A 21,316-nucleotide genomic window follows, 5' to 3' on the forward strand; every position below is an offset into this window, starting at 1 on the left:
GGCACTATAATATAAACTCTGCACTATAAATGCTATTCCAAGCCTACCTTTCCAGCCAGCACTCTATACCCCGAAAGCCTTTTCTCTTAGCTTTCTCTCAGTAAAGCTTTCTTACCAGCCTTCTGTTACTGTCTTCATGGCTTTCTCTCAGACAGCCTCCCCTACCTCAAAACATTTCCACCAGTCAAACCCATAGGGCCATATGATCAGCTTTTGCTCAGAATGTCCATGTGCCTATATTTTGGGTGCTAATGTTATTGTTTCAGCCACCTTGTTACAATGGCTTCTTTACATTTATCCTATATGTAAGGTGGGGCCATGCCCAACCCATAATTACAAAGTTTAACTCAACAAGTTCATTCACGTTACTGAAAAGCTGATTCCACTTTGATAGCTATTTCCGTTTCTAAGGAAAGTGAATTTCCTCAGAGAGTGGTTATTTAACTTAACCAAAACTATAGTACAGGCATTTTTTTTCACAGCCCCAACAGCATGCCTCAACCCAAATCAGCTACTCAGGTGTTCACTCTGTGCCTATTGAGTTATTGACTTCTCTGTACAGTTAAGATTTCAGTTGTCGTGTGTGTGTGTAGGGGGGTTGTTTTGTCTCATTTTACAGCATCACTTAACCCCTTACAGCTGTCCCTGAGTAATAACCTGATAACTACTAAAGTGGCTGAATTCAAACCAGTCCCAATAAGCCATCCAAATCCCTGGCTAGTTTAGTAACAATATGAATATAAATTTTATACCTGCACCTTATATTGATGCATTGTCTGTAAGACTGTGACTGCTCCCCAATTATGTTGTTTCAGGAATGTCTTTTTATTATTATGGAAAAGCTGAATGGATATACAGCTTCTTTGGGGAGAAGGGCTGTGATTAATTTAAAAAACAAGTCCATGCTGTCTAGGAATGATTTTTTTTTTAAGCTTAATCTTAAACTTAAAAAAACCTAAATATTTCCTGAAAATACCTGTTAGTGTTAGAATTTGTAAATTATTTTTTCTTATACTACCTATATTTAAGGCCTAAATTTCATAATATACTATTAATAGGCAAGTATGAGTATCTGGGATAAGTTTCACATTAATCATAGGGTTTTATTGGCCTAGTTTATGCTTTTGGGTGACACATGGGTCTGAATGTGGGGTAATACTTTTGTTTGTCTGCATGCCTCTGATGCAGTGTCATTTGCTGACAGATCAGTGAATGAACAAGGAGACCAATGAATGTTGCTGTCACAGTCTCATCTGTGAGCTATTCATAGAACAGTACCCAGAAGAACTCTCAGTAATTTTGCAATTACACAAAATATACTTTATTTTGTTTGGGTACCAATTAATGGAAATGATAATGATCAGGCTAATGTATGCTTTCTGGTGAGAGAATGACTGTAATGGGACAAGGATGGCCCTTATAAACTCAGGGTATCTTGTATTAATGATCACTTAATATCCGGTAACATCTGAAAAGCTATTAAACATTTTCCTATATTAACTGTACAGAAACACCTGTTGTAATAATGATCAGAGACTGGATACAATACAGTAAATTCAAATAGAGAAACATTTTATATGTATTACCTTTAATATGACCATTTTAAATCAGAGATTAAATTCTGACAAAGGCTGATGCATCAGTGATGAAAATAAAGACAAGTTCCATAGTTTATTGTGGTCAGATCTCTACATTCTGTATACAAAATTAACATAGTCCGTATTGAATGGATTAAAAATTGGCTAACAGAGAGATCTCAAAAAGTAATTGTGAATGGGGATTCATCAGCCAATGGAGGTGTTTCCAGAGGGGATCTGTAAGGATCTGTTCTCTGGTCCAATGCAATTTAATATCTTTATCAATGATCTGGAAAAAAACAAATCAGGGCTGGTCAAATTTGCAGATGACACAAAAGTTGGTGGAACTGTAAATAATAATGTGGATGAGCCTAACCAAGATCACTTGATAACATGAGCTGATATGAATAGCACATGATTTAACACCGTGAAATGAAAGGTCATCCAGCTAAGAACAAAGAATGGAGCTCACATTTATAGGATGGGACTGTGTCCTGGAACAGTAACTCTCAAAAGGACTTACTTTAGCGGTCACAGCAGCTAACCAACTGAACATGACCTCTCAGAGTTAAGCTGTAGCTAAGAGGGTTAATTACAATTCTTGGGTGTATAAGCAGGGGAATATTAAGAGTAGAAAGGTGATATTACCTCTGTATAAAGCATTATTGAGACCCTTACTGGAATATTGTGTCAGTTCTGCAGTCCAAACGTCAAAAAGGATGTTGAAAACTGGAAAAGATTCAGAAAAGCTACAGAAAGTTGGTCTAGAAAACATGAGTTATAGTGAGAGATTTAAGAAGCCCAATGGGTAAGAGAAGGTTAATAAGTGACTATCATGATATGCCACACACTCTACATGGGGAAGAGATTTCTGAGAGGAAGATGGCTCTTTACTCTGGCAGAAGACATGATGAGATCCAGTGGTTGGAAGCTGAAGCTCAGAAAATACAGACTATGCGGGTGCATATTTTTAATGGAGAGGGTAACTATTGGAACAATATCTACAGAGTCTAGTTAAGAGTGGATATCATTTTAAAGGATATTCTATAGTTCAAACAAAATATGGGCTTCATGTAAAAATTATTGGGTGAGGTTCTTTGATTTGTGTGATGCTGTGTGTTTGCGTGTAGCTGGCGTGGTGTGAGAGCGGGGACTCAGGAACTTCCCTGGGTCCAGTGTGTGTGTGACTGGTGGGATGCCAGGTGACTCCCCAGGGGCCAGGTTTGTGTGTTGCAGGTGGGATGTGAGGGGCTTGGCCCGGGGACTCTCCGGGGGCCAGGTCTGTGTGTAGCTGTCAGGGTGTGAGGGGCTTGGGTACTCCCCGGGGGCCAGATTTGTGCATAGCTAGTGGGGTGTGAGGTGACTCCCCAGGGGCCAGATGTGTGTGTAGCAGGTAGGGTGCGAGGGGCGAGGGGACGCCCTAGGGGCCAGGTGTGTACATAGCTGGCGAGGGGCTCGGGGACTCCCTGGGGGTCAGGTGTGTGTGTAGCTGGCAGGGTGTGAGGGGCTCGGCTACTCCCCAGGGGCCAGGTTTGTACGCAGCTGGTGGGGCGCGAGGGGGCTCCCCAGGGGCCAGGTGTGTGCATAGCTGGCGAGGTGCGAGGGGCTTGGGTACTCTCTGGGGGGTCAGGTGTGTGTGTAGCTGGCAGGGTGTGAGGGGCTCAGGGATTCCCCTGGGGGTCAGGTTTGTGCGCAGCTGGCGGAGTGACGAGGGTGACCAGATGTCCTGATTTTATAGGGACAGTCCTGAGTTTTGGGTCTTTTTCGTATATAAGCTCCTATTACCCCCCACCCCGTCCCGATTTTTCACACTTGCTGTCTGGTCACCCCAGCGGAGTCTTCGCACAAATGAGAAGAGACCAAGGGCGCCTGGTAGTGGAAGCGGCTCAGTCTGGGTGCCCCGTGCGGCCGGTGCTATGCCACGCGGTGAGTGGCGGTGGCGGACTGTCGGTGAAGGCCCCGGCCAGGTGCCCCGGGAGCGAGCTCCGGCGGTATCACACGCCGCTAACTTACACCTGGACGGAATATGCTGTTCGACCGCCGCTATCCCGAGCGCCTTTGCTGCTGTGTACACGTCCCAGTAGTCGTGACGCCGCTCTAGCCTCACGTAGCGATTCTCTATGGTTATGCAGGGAGTTTGTGTGGACTCGGAGGTGTCATGGCGTCCGTTGAGGTGGCAGCGCCTGAAGCTGCCGGGAGGAGCCGCTGAAGCCGAGCTCTGAGCGGGCAGGGAGTAATGGCCGGGGCGCTGGGACTCTTTCACTAGGCGCCAGCAGGAGCCCGGCCTTTCCTGAGCGTGCGGGGTGGCAGGAGCCGGCTCTCCGAGCCCAGGCTGCCCAGCCCCCGGGGCAGATAGCGAGCCGGGGCCGAGCTGTTCTGGGGTCCGGCGCCACCCCTGGTGCGGGTGCTGCCTCGGGGAGGCCTCTGGCCAGCGCTGAGGACAGTTGGGGTCCGTTGAGGAGCAGCAGCAGAGATGGCCTCCTGGTTAGGGGGCCTGGGCTCGGGGCTGGGCCAGTCCCTGGGGCAGGTAGGGGGCAGCTTGTCCTCCCTTACCGGCCAGATCTCCAGCTTCACCAAAGACATCCTGCTGGAGGGCACCGAGGAAGTGGGAGGTAAGAGAGGGGGGGGGGGGAAGGAGTTGCTGCGGCGGCCATGGGAGGGGGGTGCCAACCCTCTGCGATAAGTGTGGGGCTGGGGGGGCACTGAGTGCTGGGGAAAGATTGTCAGCTCTATGGGCTGTGATGTTTTATATGTGTGTTTAGTACCATGTACTCATCTGATAGCATATTAATGATAACGAAGAGATATAGCAATTGTTGTAAGTGGGTAACAGTTTATTTAGGTCTGTGACCAGCTAGACCACCTGAATTTAGAGATAAACATGACTGAGATTTTAAGTGTCTTACTGGAGTATACCAGTTTAACGAGAGAATTGCTACCTTCATTTTCCTTTTTTAACAATAATAAAGAGAAATAAAATGTTTAGTGCTAGTGGAGTTTGTTGTTACACCTATTGGAGTTGGTGAGGGGTAGCATTAACACTGCTGATCAAAACAACCAAAATTTTCTTCTATGTGTTTTTTCTGGAAGGGGGTGCTCTCTCTCTCTCTCTCTCTTTTCTTCCTTTTTTCTCATAGAATACAGAATATCAGGGTTGGAAAGGACCTCCGGACGTCATCTAGTCAAACCCCATGCTCAGAGCAGGACCAGTCCCCAACTAAATCATCCCAGCCAGGGCTTTGTCAAGCCTGACCTTAAAAACCTCTAAGGAAGGAGATTCCACCACCTCCCTAGGTAATCCATTCCAGTGCTTCACCACCATCCTAGTGAAAAAGTTTTTCCTAATATCCAACCTAAACCTCCCCCACTGCAACTTGAGACCATTACTCCTTGTTCTGTTATCTGCTACCACTGAGAACAGTCTAGATCCATCCTCTTTGGAACTCCATTTCAGATAGTTGAAAGCAGCTATCAAATCTTCTCTCGTTCTTCTCTTCTGCAGACTAAACAATCCCAGTTCTCTCTGCCTCTCCTCATAAGTCATGTGCTCCAGCCCACTAATCATTTTTGTTGCCCTCTGTTGGACTCTTTCCAATTTTTCCACATCCTTCTTGTAGTGTGGGGCCCACTGGGACACAGTACTCCAGATGAGGCCTCACTAATGTCAAATAGAGGGGAATGATCACGTCCCTCAATCTGCTGGCAGTGCCCCTACTTATACAGCCCAAAATGCCATTAGCCTTCTTGGCAACAAGGGCACACTGTCAACTCATATCCAGCTTCTCGTCCACTGTAACCCCTAGGCCCTTTTCTGCAGAACTGCTGCCTAGCCATTCAGTTCCTAGTCTGTAGCAGTGCATGGGATTCTTCCATCCTAAGTGCAGGACTCTGTACTTGTTCTTGCTGAACCTCATCAGATTTCTTTTGGCCCAATCCTCTAATTTTTCTAGGTCCCTCTGTATCCTTTCCCTACCCTTCAGCATATCTACCACTCCTCCCAGTTTAGTGTCATCTGCAAACTTGCTGAGAGTGCAGTCCACACCATCCTCCAGATCATTAATTAAGATATTGAACAAATCCGGCCCCAGGACCGACCTTTGGGGCACTCTGCTTGATACCGGCTGCCAACTAGACATGGAGCTATTGATCACTACCTGTTGAGCCCAACGATCTAGCCAGCTTTCTTTCCACCTTATAGTCCATTCATCCAATCCATACTTCTTTAACTTGCCGGCAAGAATACTGTGAGAGACCGTATCAAAAGCTTTGCTAAAGTCAAGGAATTACACATCCACTGCTTTCCCCTCATCCACAAAGCCAGTTATCTCGTCATAGAAGGTAATTAGGTTAGTCAAGTATGACTTGCCCTTGGTGAATCCATGCTGACTGTTCCTGATCACTTTCCTCTCCTCTAAGTGCTTCAGAATTGATTCCTTGAGGACCTGCTCCATGATTTTTCCAGGGACTGAGGTGAGGCTCACTGGCCTGTAGTTCCCCGGTACCTTCTCCTTCCCTTTTTTAAAGATGGGCACTACATTAGCCTTTTTCCTGTCATCTGGGACCTCCCCCGATCGCCATGTGTTTTCAAAGATAACGACCAATGGCTCTGCAATCACATCCGCCAACTCCTTTAGCACTCTTGGATGCAGCGCATCCGGCCCCATGGACTTCTGTTCGTCCAGGTTTTCTAAATAGTCCTGAACCACGTCTTTTTCCACAGAGTGCTGGTCACCTCCTCCCCATGCTGTGCTGCCCAGTGCAGCAGTCTGGGAGCGGACCTTGTTCGTGAAGACAGAGGCAAAAAAAGCATTGAGTACTTTAGCTTTTTCCACATCCTCTGTCATTAGGTTGCCTCCCGCATTCAGTAAGGGGCCCACACTTTCCTTGACTTTCTTCTTGTTGCTAACATACCTGAAGAATCCCTTCTTGTTACTCTTAACATCTCTTGCTAGCTGCAACTCCAAGTGTGATTTGGCCTTCCTGATTGCACTCCTGCACTTCTGTCAAGTTCTTATTCTGTGCACACCACACTATCTGGGCTCTGTGGAGAATAAACTTAGCAAAGCAAACTAAGTACAGTATAAACGTATTTAGAGATATATATATTACAAAAGTTATTGGCATGTGTCCTGTTCCTGTTCTTATTTTCTTGTCCTGAGGTGTTGGAATTGCATTAGGGTACTTTGTTTACCAGGTTTGAAAGCATATCAAACTTGTCTTTGGCTTATTATGTTTATTCAGTTTATCTACAGCTTGGCTTGATCGGTTCCATTTAGAATGGGGGAAGTTTTCTAAAACTGTAAACAAATTGCTAGTTCAGTATTTTCCACATATGTATGTGATTGTAAGTCTGACGTGTCTCCCAGGCAAGGCTTTAATATGATGAGATTTTTATTATTTATGTTACAGTAGTGCCCAAAAAATCCAATCAAGATCGGAGCCCACTGCATTAAGTACAACAAAATAGGAAAACACAGTCATTGTCTGAAAGAGCTTAAAATCTAAAATGAAAGAAAGAAGCAAAGGGGGAACAAAAGGGATGTAATGTACAAGCAAAGTGATCAGTTCAATGACAGTCAGACACAGTGTTAATTCTATGTCTGTTTTAGTATTGGTGTTCAATTTTTCCATGGCATTTAAGCTTTTTAAATTAAACGTTTGACTTTGCCTTATAGCTATCTGCCCAACATGGTGAAAATATACATACATTAATATAGTTAACATAATATTACATCTGAAAATTATGGCTTTGTTAGAGAAATACTCTTTAATTGAAGTCTTTGTGATTTTAATGGTTTTGTTATTACCAATAGTAGGACCAGAATTTGGAATTAAACATCATAATTTCAGAAGTTTGATCTTATGAAGTGGGTAATCATTAAAGTAGGAATTCTCTGCAGGCGGGCTGTTCCAGTATTAAGTGGCTCCAGTATTAAATGGGATGAAGATATTTTGGTTACAGGACTGCCAATTTAAAAATGCTTCAAAAGAGAGAGGAATTTGTTCTGATGGCTGCAATATACTCTGAGAAAAGATTGTCTGTTGCCCTCTACTCTGAAAGATCTACTTGCAGTTTTAGATTTAATAATTGTTTTAACATTCCCAAGCTTATATTACAGTACAAGCTTTGTTATCTGGCATGTTGGGGAAATGGGGGGGGGGGTGCCAGTAAGTCAAAAATTCAGGTTAACCAAGAGGGAGAGAGTTTGGGCGTGGGAGGGGGCTCAGGACTAGGGGTTAGGTATGGGAGAAGGTGTGGGGTGCTGGCTCCGAGTTGCACTCACTTCAGGTGGCTCCCCGCAACTGGTGACATGTCCCTGCTGCTCCTAGGTGGAGGTAATCCAACACCAGCCAAAGTGTATCACTTTGAGCAACGCTGTTCTATCTGCTGGATATCTAGGCAGACTAGGTGTGTTCATGTAAGTACAGTTTGCAGGGGCGGCTCCAGGCACCAGTGCACCAAGCGCGTGCCTGGGGCAGCAAGCCACAGGGGGTGGTCTGCCAGTCACTGTGAGGGCGGCAGTCAGGCTGCCTTTGACAGCATACCTGTGGGAGGTCCGCCGGTCCCGCGGTTTTGGTGGCAATTCGGCAGCGGGTGCGCCAAAGGCGTGGGACCGGCGGACCTCCCACAGGCATGCCGCCGAATCTGCATTTCCAGTGGACATCCCGCAGGCATGCCTCCGAAAGCCGCCTGACTGCCATGCTTGAGGCGGCAAAATACATAGAGCAGGTGGGAAATTACAAATGCAGTAAATAGCCAAGCATTGTTTGTTAGAGTTTTGAATGAAGTAAAGTGTGAAATAAGAGGACTGCCAACGGTATTCTATACATCTTTTAAAAACATTGTTCCCTAGTAAAAGGAAGTGTTAATGTAGTGTCTGACTGCTAAAAAAGGGGATCCAAGATAAATTGTACTAGAGTGGTGAGCTTTACCTGTTTTTTCAGGGAAACCAATTATTACACTGTCCAAGGATAGACTATACTTAATGCAACAATCATAATAACCTTATATGGTCAAATCAGATTGGCTTGTGTTAAGGAAAATCTGCCTTTCATATTTGTTTTGGGAAAAGTATAAAAGTACACAAAAGGTGACCCATTGGACATCATTTATTTGTATTTTTAATGCGATCATCACATGGGAGTATTAAGAAAAACAAGTAAGCCTTGTGGAAAGAGGCAAAATCCTGGTATGGATTAAAAGTTTATTCAGCAATAAGAAACAGTCACATAGAGTTAGATTCCCAAAGGTACTGCTGTAAGGTCTCCCATGTACCCCTCTATGCTGACGGGAAAGAGCTCTTCCGTCGGCATAATTAAACCATCCCCAACAAGCGGTGGTAGCTATGTCGGTGAGAACGTGTCTCCTGCAGACATAGTGCTGTCCACACCAGCACTTTCGTTGGTGAAACTTACTGGTCAGGGGGTGTTTTTTTCATACCCCTTGACTGACAGGAGTTTTGCCAACAAAAGAGCTAGTGTAGACACAACCTAAGGCACCTATCTTGCTCTATGCATTGTATAGGGAGCCTAGCACCTAACTTGGGCTTTATGAATCAGTGTTGTGATTTTTCTAGGTGCCTAAAAATTAGGCATTGTGACGTTCAGCATCACGCTGTCTACGTCCCTTTCTGTATGTAGCTCGTAGTGAACACCTGCTCCTCCAAACAGAGACAAGGTAATAATGAGTCATAGTCATAAGGAAATTTAAAAAATGCTAGAGGGGAGTGGGCTAAAGGAAGTGAAGGATATTTTCGATCGCATATGACCCTATGTCATGATACAGAGCACATTTCCCAATTACTCGAAGTTATTTTGGTTATTAAAAACTATGGAAGATTGTGAGCAGCTCCAGTTAAATTTAAACACAATGGTGGCAGGACGCAGAATTGGTAAAATGATGACAAATTACATTTAATTTGGATAAGTGTAAGGTAATGCACACTGACAAAAATAGTCTACATTTCTGTTATATGGATAATCAGTTCTGAATTTTGCAGACTTCTTTGGGGAAGAAGACCTAATGGTCATTATGCTCAATGAAGAGGCATATCCGCCATCACACAACTGTAGTAAGGAAAAAATAAAAATAGAATACTGGAGTGCTTTAAAATGGGTTAAAATCATGCAGAAAATATTACCTACGATATGTAACAGTGATATACCTTCATCTATAATACTGTGCTTTTTCTAATTTTGGTTGTCTCCCTTCAGGAAAGGTATAGCAAAATTGAAAAAAGCTCGAAGAAGTGGGACAAACATTTAGAGGCAACTTGAGATTTATATGATTTGTGTTGCGAAAATATGATAGGAGGAATTTCATTGAGGTGTTTAAAATTTTAAAGGGTACAGTAAAATAGAACATTTAAATAATTTCAGATTAGAATAGTAGTTTTAGATGCCACAGAAATAAATTGACAGTTTAAGTTACAGTTTGCCATTGGTTCCAAGAAGTTTCTTTAAAAAAAGCCTAGATAACAGAAAATATTCCAAAATCCTGAATTGAAGAGGTTTTTTTGCACTGTAGTCCATAAAATGTTTTTAAGAGATAAAAGGAAAATAACTAATACATTTAAGGAGTAATAATATGTAACTAAGCCAAATAAAGACTTTAAAATATTCTCTTTACCTGAACATTCTATTTTGTGTCTCTTCCTGTGGAATTGTCACAGCCAATTCAGATGAGCACAATGTGAGTGGGTTTTTTTTGTTTTTTGTTTTTGTTTTTTTTTTAAATCTTTCAGAAGCACCAACAGAACTCCAAGTATCCAGTTCTAGGCTAAGAGAAATAGAAAGTACTCATGCAACACAGAGATTGGAGGTAAGCAATTCTGGAATGCAGGTAATTAGGCAAAATAAAGGGATGCTGATCAGGCTGATTTTGATTGTTTCTACATGTATTAGAAATATGATTTTAAAAAAAAAGCTTACTCTAGAAATGAAGGTGACAAAGGTGTTTAAATCCCAATCCATCATTACATTCAGAGGGCCAGATTTGTTTAGTGGGCATGGACATATGTGTGTTGTAGATTTGTTACCTCTTACATTGATTGCCTTCTCCATTCTGACATTGTTCATGTCAAACAGTGGGACCTTGAAATGTAACAATAGCTCCTGGCTCTGAGATGGTCTCAAGTCCAGGTTTCTTGTAAGTTTTCAGCATTTTTCTGGCTGATAAGGAGATAAATAGATGCTTTATGAATAGCTGGGTTTGCATTTCAGACTTGGACACAAATCAAAACTAATCTAGAAGATGTAATTTCCGGCCTATAACCCTCAATCCAGATTTTTATATGCGGTATTTTAAATTTCAAAGAGGGGTTTAAGTTTGAAAGAGTAAAGTAGGACAACATGGGAAGTCAGCAACATAGCTATTTTAATTTTTTCTCCCGTTAGCAAATTCCTTAGGAACATAAGCTGTAGTTTTTTACATTTATTAATAGTCACTTTACACTTTTCTAGAATGAGAGACTGAAGAAGGTTTGCAGTGATCTAGAAGAAAAGCATGAAGCAGCAGAGCTTCAGATAAAGCAATTGTCCATAGAGTACCGAAATCAGCTACAGCAAAGAGAGGTACGGTGCAGCATAAATAATTTCAGGCAACATATGTCTATTCGTTAACAAAAATGTACTACATTAAGTTTGTTTATATACTTATTGAAGAGATAACTTTATCTATTATACAATCTGTAAAGGTGAGAGGCCAGCAGACTGTTCATCATGATATAAAGTACTCTATTGCTCATCCTGTCATTTATGCTGTTGCTCATTTATAAATGTACAGATTGTCTCAATCACTCACAAAATGCTTCCAAATCATGTCACATCAGTTTACGCTTACACCTGCCAGATGACTTAATATAATGTAGCTATTGATCTAAATAGCCTCAGAAATACCTTGTCTGATGTCACAGTTTCTCCCTATTTTATTACCACTAAGGAGCAACAGAGGAGATTAACTACTACATATTATCATAAATTATTTTATAGTCCTAAATCATACTTTTTGGAAGGATAGGTAAGAAAGGTAAGAGAAAATTCTCTTTAAAAGTGTTTATTTCTATTGTTCTTTCAGATGTTCATTTGGTTTAAGTGTAGACTTAAAAATGGGACAGGATCAGTATTTGCAACTCTGGAAAGTTGATTTTTGAGCATAAAGTAATCCTCTATGCATGCAGCTGTATAATGTGAGATTTTAGAGTCTTCTAAACAAGGAAAACTAGCAACGCATTTATAAAAATTGCTTTTACTGAACAGGTTTTTAGCCGAAATAATACCTTTGAGACGTGTGTTGCGCCCATTGAAGTCAATATCCGATCTCCCATTGACTTCAGTGAGAGCAGGATCAGACCCTTGATTTGTACGTGCATAAGAAAGGACATATTGAAGTTGGAAAAGCAACATCTGGATATTTGTAGTATTTTGTCCATTCTGTATCTTAGTGTAAACAATTTTCTTTTGCTCTAAGAGTGACTTGTTTAATATAGTGTGTTGTGAATGCAAAACCAGCATTACATTGAAAAGTTGGAGTATAAAATAACCTCAATTTTAATATCAAAATAAATAACCTGAGGAACCCTGTACTGTTTTGTTTTTATTTTAATATTTAGTTAAAAAATCTACCACTTTTTATATTTAACTGTGTTGTGAGACTTGGCACTCAGAAGCCTTGCTGTAGAATTTAGGTACATTTGCCTGCTGAATACCCCAAAACCTTTATTTACAAGGGAAGCATTCTTTTTAAGGGGAAGTGCGGATACTTTGCTTATATGGTGCCTTTTGCTGACTAGTGCTTAAATGGTAAAAGAATAATTTTTAGAAGCAGTTTTTACAAGAGTCCTTGCTTTATAAGAAGCCAGTCAAGAACATTCCTCTCCATTGAGTTAGAGAGAAAACACCTTTTTTTTTCTCTAGTGAAAGAACAAGGAGACTTCAGTAATTTTATCTCAGATTAAAATACAAATAGCAAGTTTAAATTTCATCCATTTACAAGAGATAAAGTGAATATACTTTGAGATTTTCTTCTTACTAAAATCATGCACTGTATTCTATATATTTAGGTTGAAATCAGCCATCTAAAAGCTAGACAGAATGCACTACAGGAACAATTGCAGAAGTTGCAGACAGCTGCTCAGTCAGCACAGTTAGGAGCTGGTGTTTTGCCGCCAACCACTACATCAGCTTCCTTTGTTCCTGTGGTTAGACATCATTCTTCAGGTTTTCAAGGGGATGACATGGACTTTGGAGATGTAATCTGGTCCCAGCAAGAAATAAACAGACTGTCCAATGAAGTTTCTAGGCTTGAATCTGAGGTTGACCACTGGATGCAGATAGCACAGGTGGGTGATTTTTCCCTATATTTAGTACATTGAGTGAATTGGTCACTCTTGAAACCAGTCGTGTTCAAGTTCATGTTCAGCAATTAAATGTAGAGAAGTAGCATTTAGGTTGACATAGCTGCTGTGCTCAAGGGTGTTACAAATCCACATCCCTGAATACCCATAGCTATGCTGACCTAATCCCCAATGTAGACACAGCTAGGATGATGGAAGAGTGCTTCCAGCGACCTAACTACTGTTGCTCAGGGAGGTGGTGTTCCTACAGCAATGGAAAAACCCCTTCTGTTGGTGAAGGCTATGTCTACACTGCTGGGTTATGCTGGCATAGCTGTGGCGCCGTAGTTGTGCTGCATTAATCCCCATAGGCACTAATACATTCTAATTCTGGTTTTGCTGGTTGGTGACCCTTGGTACCTTTCAGTCACTGTTGTCCATTTGTAAAAAATTGGTAATACATAAAGACCTGCCTTATAGAAGTGGTATAAAGATTAACTAACCTGTAGATGATGATTTGAAAAATATATAGCACTATAATTTCTAAATATTATTTTTACTTTCTGAGAAAAGGAGCCATAGTAAGACTTAGTTATGGAGACTGAATTTCTTTACTCTTCAGCATTATATTAATAATACCGCCTCTCCCACCGCCTTAAAATCTGTAAAAATGTTTTATAAGTAGGGCTGTCAAGCCATTTAAAAAAATTAATCTCAATTAATTGTGCTATTAAAAAAATTAATTGCACGATTAAACAATTAAAAATACCATTTATTTAAATATTATTGGATGTTTTCTACATTTTCAAATATATTGATTTCAATTATAACAGAATACAAAGTGTACAGTGATCACTTTATATTTATTTTATTGCAAATATTTGCACTGTAAAAAAAAAAAAAGAGAAATAGTAATTTTCAGTTCACCTTATACAATTACTGTAGTGCAATCTCTTTATCATGAAAGTTGAACTTACAAATGTAGAATTACGTACAAAAAATAACTGCATTCAGAAGTAAAACAACGTAAAACTTTAGAGCCTACAAGTCCACTCGGTCCTACTTCAGCCAATCGCTCAGACAAACAAATTCGTTTACATTTTCAGGAGATAATACTGCCCGCTTCTTGTTCACAATATCACCGAAACGGAGAACAGGTGTTTGTTCTCACGGCACTGTTGTAGCTGGCCTTGCAAGATTTTTTTGTGCCTGACATGCTAAAGATTCATATGTCCCTTTATGCTTTAACCACCATTCCAGAAGACATGCATCCGTGCTGATGAAGGGTTCTGCTCGATAACCATCCAAAGTAGTGCTGGCTGATGCATGTTCATTTTCATTTTCTGAGTCAGATACCACCAGCAGAAGGTTGATTTTCTTTTTTGGTGGTTTGGGTTCTGTAGTTTCTGCATCGTAACGTTGCTCTTTTAAGACTTCTGAAAGCATGCTCCACACCTCATCCCTCTCAGATTTTGGAAGAAATTCTTAAATCTTGGGTCGAGTGCTGTAGCTATCTTTAGAAATCTCACATTGGTACCTTCTTTGCCTTTAGCCAAATCTGCAGCAAAAGTGTTCTTAAAATGAACATGTGCTGGGTGATCATCTGAGACTACTATAACATGAAACATATGGCACAATGTGGGTAAAATAGAGCCGGAGACATAACATTCTCTCCCAAGGAGTTGGGTCACAAATTTAATTAACGCATTCTTTTTTTAACGAGCCTTATCAGCATGGAAGCATATCTTCTGGAATGGCAGCCGAATCATGAACGGGCCTACAGATGTTTAGCAGATCTGGCATGTAAATACCTTGCAATCCCGGCTACAAAAGTTCCATGCGAACGCTTGTTCTCACTTTCTGGTGACATAAATAAGAAGTGGGCAGCATTATCTCCTGTAAATGTAAACAAACTTGTTTGTATTAGCGATTGGCTGAATGAGAAGTAAGACGGAGTGAATTTGTAGGCTCCAAAGTGTTGCATTTTTTTGTTTTTGAGTGCAGTTATGTAACCAAAAAAAAATCTACATATGTAAATTGCAGTTTCATGATATAGATTGCACTACAGTACTTGTAATAGAAACAGTATTTTCCAATTCACCTTTTGTTTATCATTTTTACAGTGAAAATATTTGTAATAAAAATAATTCTATAAAGTGAGCAGTGTACACTTTGTATTCTGTGTTATAATTGAAATCAATATATTTGAAAATGTAGAAAAACATCCAAATATTTTAAATAAATTTGAATTGGTATTCTATTGTTCAACAATGTGATTAATCACGATTAATTTATTTGAGTTAATTGCATGAGTTAACTGCAATTAATTGAGCGCCCTATTTATAAGCCTATCATATTTGTTCAGGCAAAGAGTTTCTTAAACATTTACAAGGGTTCTACCCAAAATATTATAACTTCTTTGGGGATTTTCATATGTAGGCTTCTAAAAAGTACTTTTTCTCTTGTTGTTTGTGCTATTGATTGTAAGTTACTACTCTGCCAATACACAAAGTGATACTGTAGTTGCCAATTTTTATTATAAATTTTACCATCTGTAATTTTCCCTTACCACTTAACTTGATTTTCTGTCAGTTACAAAAATTCTCATTGCTGTGATCAAGTAGAGCCCAATCCTGCAAACTCTTACTTATGTGACTGATCTTTACTCAAGCAACTAGTGCATTTGATTTCAGTGATATTACTTGTGTCCATAGCATCTACAGTTACCTATACTGGAATTAAAATACAGTGAATATATAGGTTTTCTTTAAATGCAAGAAACTGTTAAATATGCTAGCATGTCATAAATGCAATCAATATACTGTGAAATTTGTGCACAAAGAAATCCAATAGCTGTTCTTATGTTTCAATAGAGCAATGCTATTTTATATTTTTTTTCTTTGAAAACTTTACATTTTAATAGCCCCTCTTTATAATAAAAATACCTATGTTTGAATGTAGTGATAGAGGCTTACTTACTTTTAGTAAGTACTTTTAGTGTCCTTGCATTTTCTATTTTATTAAGAATTATTTGCTGTTGAAGTGCTCAAAGGAAAATAAATTGAGATAAACAACAGTTTATTTCCCAAACTAAAGTATTATTTTTCTTCTTTTATCTAGTCTTCCAGAGTACAAGGAACAAATAATGCTGATCAAAGTGAAATCTGCAAGCTGCAAAATATTATCAAAGTAAGGTGACAGTTTTCACAAATCAATCCACACTCATAAATTTTTAATAATTTGCAGCTAAGCCCCCAATCCTGCAAATATTTACATGTGTAGTCCCAATGACTTCAGTCACGTTTCATGTGAATCAAGTTAAGTGTATGCATAAGTGTTTGTATGATCGGGTACTAAACAAAGTGTATTGGCATATAATGTAATTGTGTTTATAACTGAAATGTTGCCACACCGCCTATATTTTAAAAAAAATTCTGATTGATTAGATGAATGAGTGTCTCTCAGGTTGGTTATGCAACTGGTTTGCTACAATATTATAGGCTTGAAAGCATAAAGTTTGTAAGATTAAGGCCAACACTTCAAAAGTAGCCAGTGATTTGTAGTGCCTCAATTTTTGGATGCCCATCATGGGATACCTTGAGGTTGCTTTCCCTCCCCAACCCCTTTCCAAGTCTCTACAACTCCAAGTGAAGTCAGTGTGAACTATAAGTGTTAAGCACTTCTGAATTTCAGACCCTTAATGGCTAAATTAGACACCATACAAATTTTGGTCTTATTTTGTACATATCTGGATGTAATTTTGCTCTGTTCTGAGTCCTGTTTTTCAAGTTAACCACTCTAACTTATTAATGTACTAATAAGTGTGAAGGCATATACTGGTAATGTTACATGGTATACATATATAAATACATAATGTAAATGGTGAAATAAGACAAATACATTTTTATACTTACAATGAAGCTGGAAAATCAAATCAGTTTTATCTTCAATACATGGTAAGGTGAGAGTAAGTGTATTATCTAGTATAACTTAAATTTTCTAGTTTGTTTTTCTCCCATATTTGTGTGTTTTAATGTAAGTTATAATGAATGATGGAGAGATGACTTCCTGGTAATTAATACTTACCTGGAGAAGTTCAGGGAATGACAGGAAAACTCCCCCTGATCACGCATTGCTGCTATTAAATGTTGGTTATTACATCCTTATTATTTATCCTATGTAAGTAAACAGTGCTCACCTTTTTTCTGTATTGAAAAGTGAAAAACCTCATTGCACCTTGCCGGGGATGCAGAATTCTAGTTACAGTACTAGAAACAGCTATTTTTTCTAGAGTTCCAATAAGCTTATAATTTTGAATTTATAAATATGATTAGAAAGAAGGTATATTGTTGCAGTTGTCTCTTCCCCAGAGTCTTGGATACTTAAGGCAACTTTCAAACTAGGAAAAGCTCTAATTCAGTAACTCTCAACCTCTCCAGACTACTGCACCCCTTTCAGGAGTCTGATTTGTCTTGTGTACCCCAAGTTTCAGCACACTTAAAAACTACTTGCTTACAAAAACGGACATAAAAATACAAAAGTGCAACAGCACAATATTACTGAAAAATTGGTTACTTTCTAATTTTTACCATATTATAAAATAAACTAATTTGAATATAAATACTGCACTTACATTTCAGTGTACAGTATATAGAGTAATATGAACAAGTCATTGTATGAAATTTTAGTTTTTTCTGACTTCGCTAGTGCTTTTTATGTAGCCTTTTAAAACTAGGCAAATATCTAGATGAGTTGATGTACCCCCGGGCAGACCTCTGCGTATCCCAGGAGTACGCAAACCCATCATTGAGAACCACTGCTCTAAATAAGTATAACAGAAGTCTGAGTGAGCTCTGCAGCCCTTTTTACATACTTTTCATTGTGGACCAGCCTCTTCCACAAGTTGTGTGACACTTTGCTCTGTGGCTGGTTCAGAAAGTTAGTCTTTCTTTTGCCTTCTGTGATGTATTGTAATGTGTCTACTAAGGTGTAAATAATCCACACACTGTAACTCTTCCCAAAACAAGTGCCAGCCTCTAGTCCTATGCCCTGCTCCTGCTCCAAAAGAAGTCTGTTGCAGGGCTCTCATTGACTTCTGTTGGAGCAAGTTTAAGCCCTCTGTGAGAATCTCAGGGTTGTGGAATCTCTTCCAAGATGAGTCCAGGTTACAGAATTGAGCCCACTTTCTGTCAAAATAGGAGCAATCCAATATTTTAATTTTTTTAGCCATTTGTGGCAGAAGTTGGGGTTTTTTTGGTTTTTTTTTTTCCACCAGTACAAATGAATTGACCATGATCTTGATTCTTCTTTCAAGAATAGTCCCAGCTACTCTCCCTAGTGAGGCTGAATTTTCTTGTTGCTTAAAGAGGAGAAAGTTGAGGCTAAGGTTGTGGGCTACATTCTGGCTGTTAGTAAATTCCTGTGTTTGCATAAGGTAAGGGCTTGTCTACGTGGAAAGTTAGTACCCAGCAAGCCAGGATGTGAATGTACAGGGCATCAGCTTGCCACTCACTATATGGACACTGCTACCACACAGTAAAAGTCCCGGAGTGTAGAATAGTACTTTGGCACTTCCACTGCACTATAATAATGTCCCCGGGGCGAGTTAATGCATGGCAAGCTTGTGCCTTGTAGATTCACATGCTGGCTTCCCAGGCACTAACTTGTCATGTGCACAAGGCCTAAGTTACTTTTTTGATGAAAGAACACTGCCAACTATCCCTATAGTTGATAAATGTTTTTGTTTTCAATTTTGTATTACAGTCAAGCTCCAAGATGACATTTTTTCGTTTCAGTATTTGTAAAGTTCTTAGAAGATGTGACATGCTGTTTAAGTGCTAAGTACTTTTGTTATCTAAGTGATAATGTTCAGAGTGGGCACTTCCAGGGACTTGAGGATCTGAAGAAAAGCTAAGGGTATTTAACATAGCTAGCTATTAACTGCTGCTATGGATTGCTTTACCTGGGACTGTAGGGGGGTGTGGGGTATGTGTCACTATTGCTTTACTTTTCTCTGTGCTGAAAAGATCAGAGTAGAAATGCATATCCATGGGACACAGCATGGTGTTATACAAAAGTAGTCAGACAACATGTACAGTTACAAATAGGAAAATAGCATTTTGTGCTCATGATTCCATTAAAAGCGCACACACACAGATTTTTGTTGTCATTAATTTCTTGTTCAAGAAACTTGTTCACCTGTTTACTTGGCAGCCCTGATGTATCAGTCATTAGCGTTTCCTAATTAACATGAGTTCTCCATCCAAACAAAAATATTATCTGAATGTTCATTAATAGAGGTTAGAGATGTTTTGTCTGTCATTGAAACAAGGTGATAGATCTGAAAATACAAGTTATTTGACATTTTGAGACAATATTAACCTGATTATAATTTATCTAATGTGAGTGGGAGTGTGTATATGTGAGAGGTGAGGTGGGGGATGTCCTAATGCAGGGATCAGCAGCCTTCGGCATGCGGCCCATCAGGGGAAATCCGCTGGCAGGCTGGGACGGTTTGTTTACCTGCAGCATCCGCAAATTTGGCCGATTGCAGGCCAATGGAGGCTGCGGGAAGCGGCAGCCAGCACATCCCGTGACCCACGCTGCTTCCTGCAGCCCCCATTGGCCTGGAACAGCGAACCGTGGCCAGTGGGAGCTACGATCGGCTGAACCTGCAGACGCTGCAGGTAAACAAATCATCTCGGCCCGCCAGTGGATTTCCCTGATGGGCTGCGTGCTAAAGGTTGCCAATCCTTGTCCTAATGTATACATTCTCCTATGTGTCTGAGATTACAAGTTCTTTGAGGTGGGGCTCTTTTTAGTTTGTACCATGCCAACCACATTGATTGTATGTATAAATAATTTTTAAACAGGCACGTTTTATTTTTGGTGTAAAATATTTGGCAGTATCTTTGCAGGTGCAGAAAAATATTCTTTTAAAATGTACACATACTGTGTGTCTGCATTCTAAATATTTTTTTTTCAATTACACTTTTTAGGAGCTGAAACAGAATTTAAGTCAAGACATAGATGAACATCAGCATGAGCTTTCAGTATTACAGGATGCACATCGACAGAAACTAGCAGAGATAAGTCGTCGGCACCGGGAAGAGTTAAGTGAATATGAGGAGCGAATTGAAGAACTTGAAAATCAGTTACAGCAAGGTATTTATTACCCTGCGATCATTCTATTTTATAAGCTGTTACCCTCAGCTTTTATATGGAATGAACTTTATTCAGAATATCAAATGCACATACAAATGAGCAGTATAATATATGTCCAATACATTCATATGGATTTAGCAAATCTTTAGTTTGATTAAAATTGACTTGAGCACATTTAATTACATTGTTAATGGCTGCTCTTCAGAAGAAAATACACGTGACTTTCAACTGTCCACCACACAGATTCTGATCTAGATACTGAGTGAGAAACTCTTCAAGTCTGTTAAATTAATTTTTCAGACCTATGGGTTTACTATCTGTGGAAGGCTTCTCTCCTGCTATTCCCCAATCTACTAGAGTTGAAAACTATCTGAGAAACAGATATCTCTCTTCACTTGTATTCATTGCGGGATATTTTTTTAAACTCCTGGACATTAATTTGTCCCCTCATAATCTACTTACATCCATATCCTCAGGCAGGTGGTATGCACCAAATCAGGAGTTCTCAAACTGGGGGGTTGGAATCCCTCAGGGGGTCATGAGGTTATTACATGAGGGGGGTTGCGAGCTGTCAGCCTCGACCCAAACCCCGCTTTGCCTCCAGCATTTATAATAGTATTAAATATATAAAAAGTGTTTTTAATTTATATGGGGGGGGGGTTGCACTCAGAGTCTTGCTATGTGAAAGGGGTCATCAGTACAAAAGTTTGAGAACCACTGCACTAAATCCATAAAGCCAAGACATGTTTGATTCCAATCCAATATTGATTTGGAAAGAGACTGCAGAATAGAGTGAAAACTTTTCAACACAAAAAATAATTCTGGAGGCAAGTAGTAGGTACTAAATGGGTCACTCACTGAATGATATGAAGTCAGAGTTGATGGTGATGAGGGCTGTATAAGTTCCTGGTTGGATGGATTGGTAAATAGCACATTTTCTAGCAACAAGTGCCTTTATCTGTTTTTCTTGTACTGGGATATCTTTGGATGCATAGAAGTGAAAGTTTGTATGTCTTATTCATTGGGTTTCTTTTTGAAGGGGGCCTCATTTACAAGTTCATATCTAAACTTAATAAGTTTCATTTGTAATTGATTCATCAAAACTATGCCACCCAAAGAGTACACGTTACCCTTTTGGGAAAGAGACGTACTTCAAATGACAACTGTCCCTTCCCAGAATGAAAGAGAAACTCCATTACCAACAGTGTCTCCTCAGATATAGAGTTAGGCAGAAGCACCATG

At 40.0% G+C, this 21,316-nt stretch overlaps 1 protein-coding gene across 2 annotated transcripts in view; it reads left to right on the forward strand.

Moving 5' to 3' along the window:
* Positions 1-3,461: 3,461 nt before the first annotated feature.
* TRIP11 (thyroid hormone receptor interactor 11) overlaps positions 3,462-21,316 on the forward strand; it is an 83,149-nt gene continuing 65,294 nt past the window's right edge. The window contains exons 1-6 of one of the 2 annotated variants that reach the window (XM_039537135.1): positions 3,462-3,503; positions 10,322-10,398; positions 11,040-11,150; positions 12,638-12,916; positions 16,031-16,099; positions 19,909-20,074. In XM_039537135.1, the coding sequence (XP_039393069.1) occupies positions 3,494-3,503; positions 10,322-10,398; positions 11,040-11,150; positions 12,638-12,916; positions 16,031-16,099; positions 19,909-20,074 (712 nt within the window). In that variant the 5' untranslated portion in view covers positions 3,462-3,493. Of the gene's footprint in view, positions 3,504-3,708; positions 4,190-10,321; positions 10,399-11,039; positions 11,151-12,637; positions 12,917-16,030; positions 16,100-19,908; positions 20,075-21,316 lie in introns of those variants that run through there. The other variant, XM_039537134.1, reaches the window with a different exon arrangement.

Source organism: Mauremys reevesii, linkage group 4, assembly GCF_016161935.1.
Source record: "Mauremys reevesii isolate NIE-2019 linkage group 4, ASM1616193v1, whole genome shotgun sequence".
NCBI lineage: Eukaryota > Metazoa > Chordata > Testudines > Geoemydidae > Mauremys > Mauremys reevesii.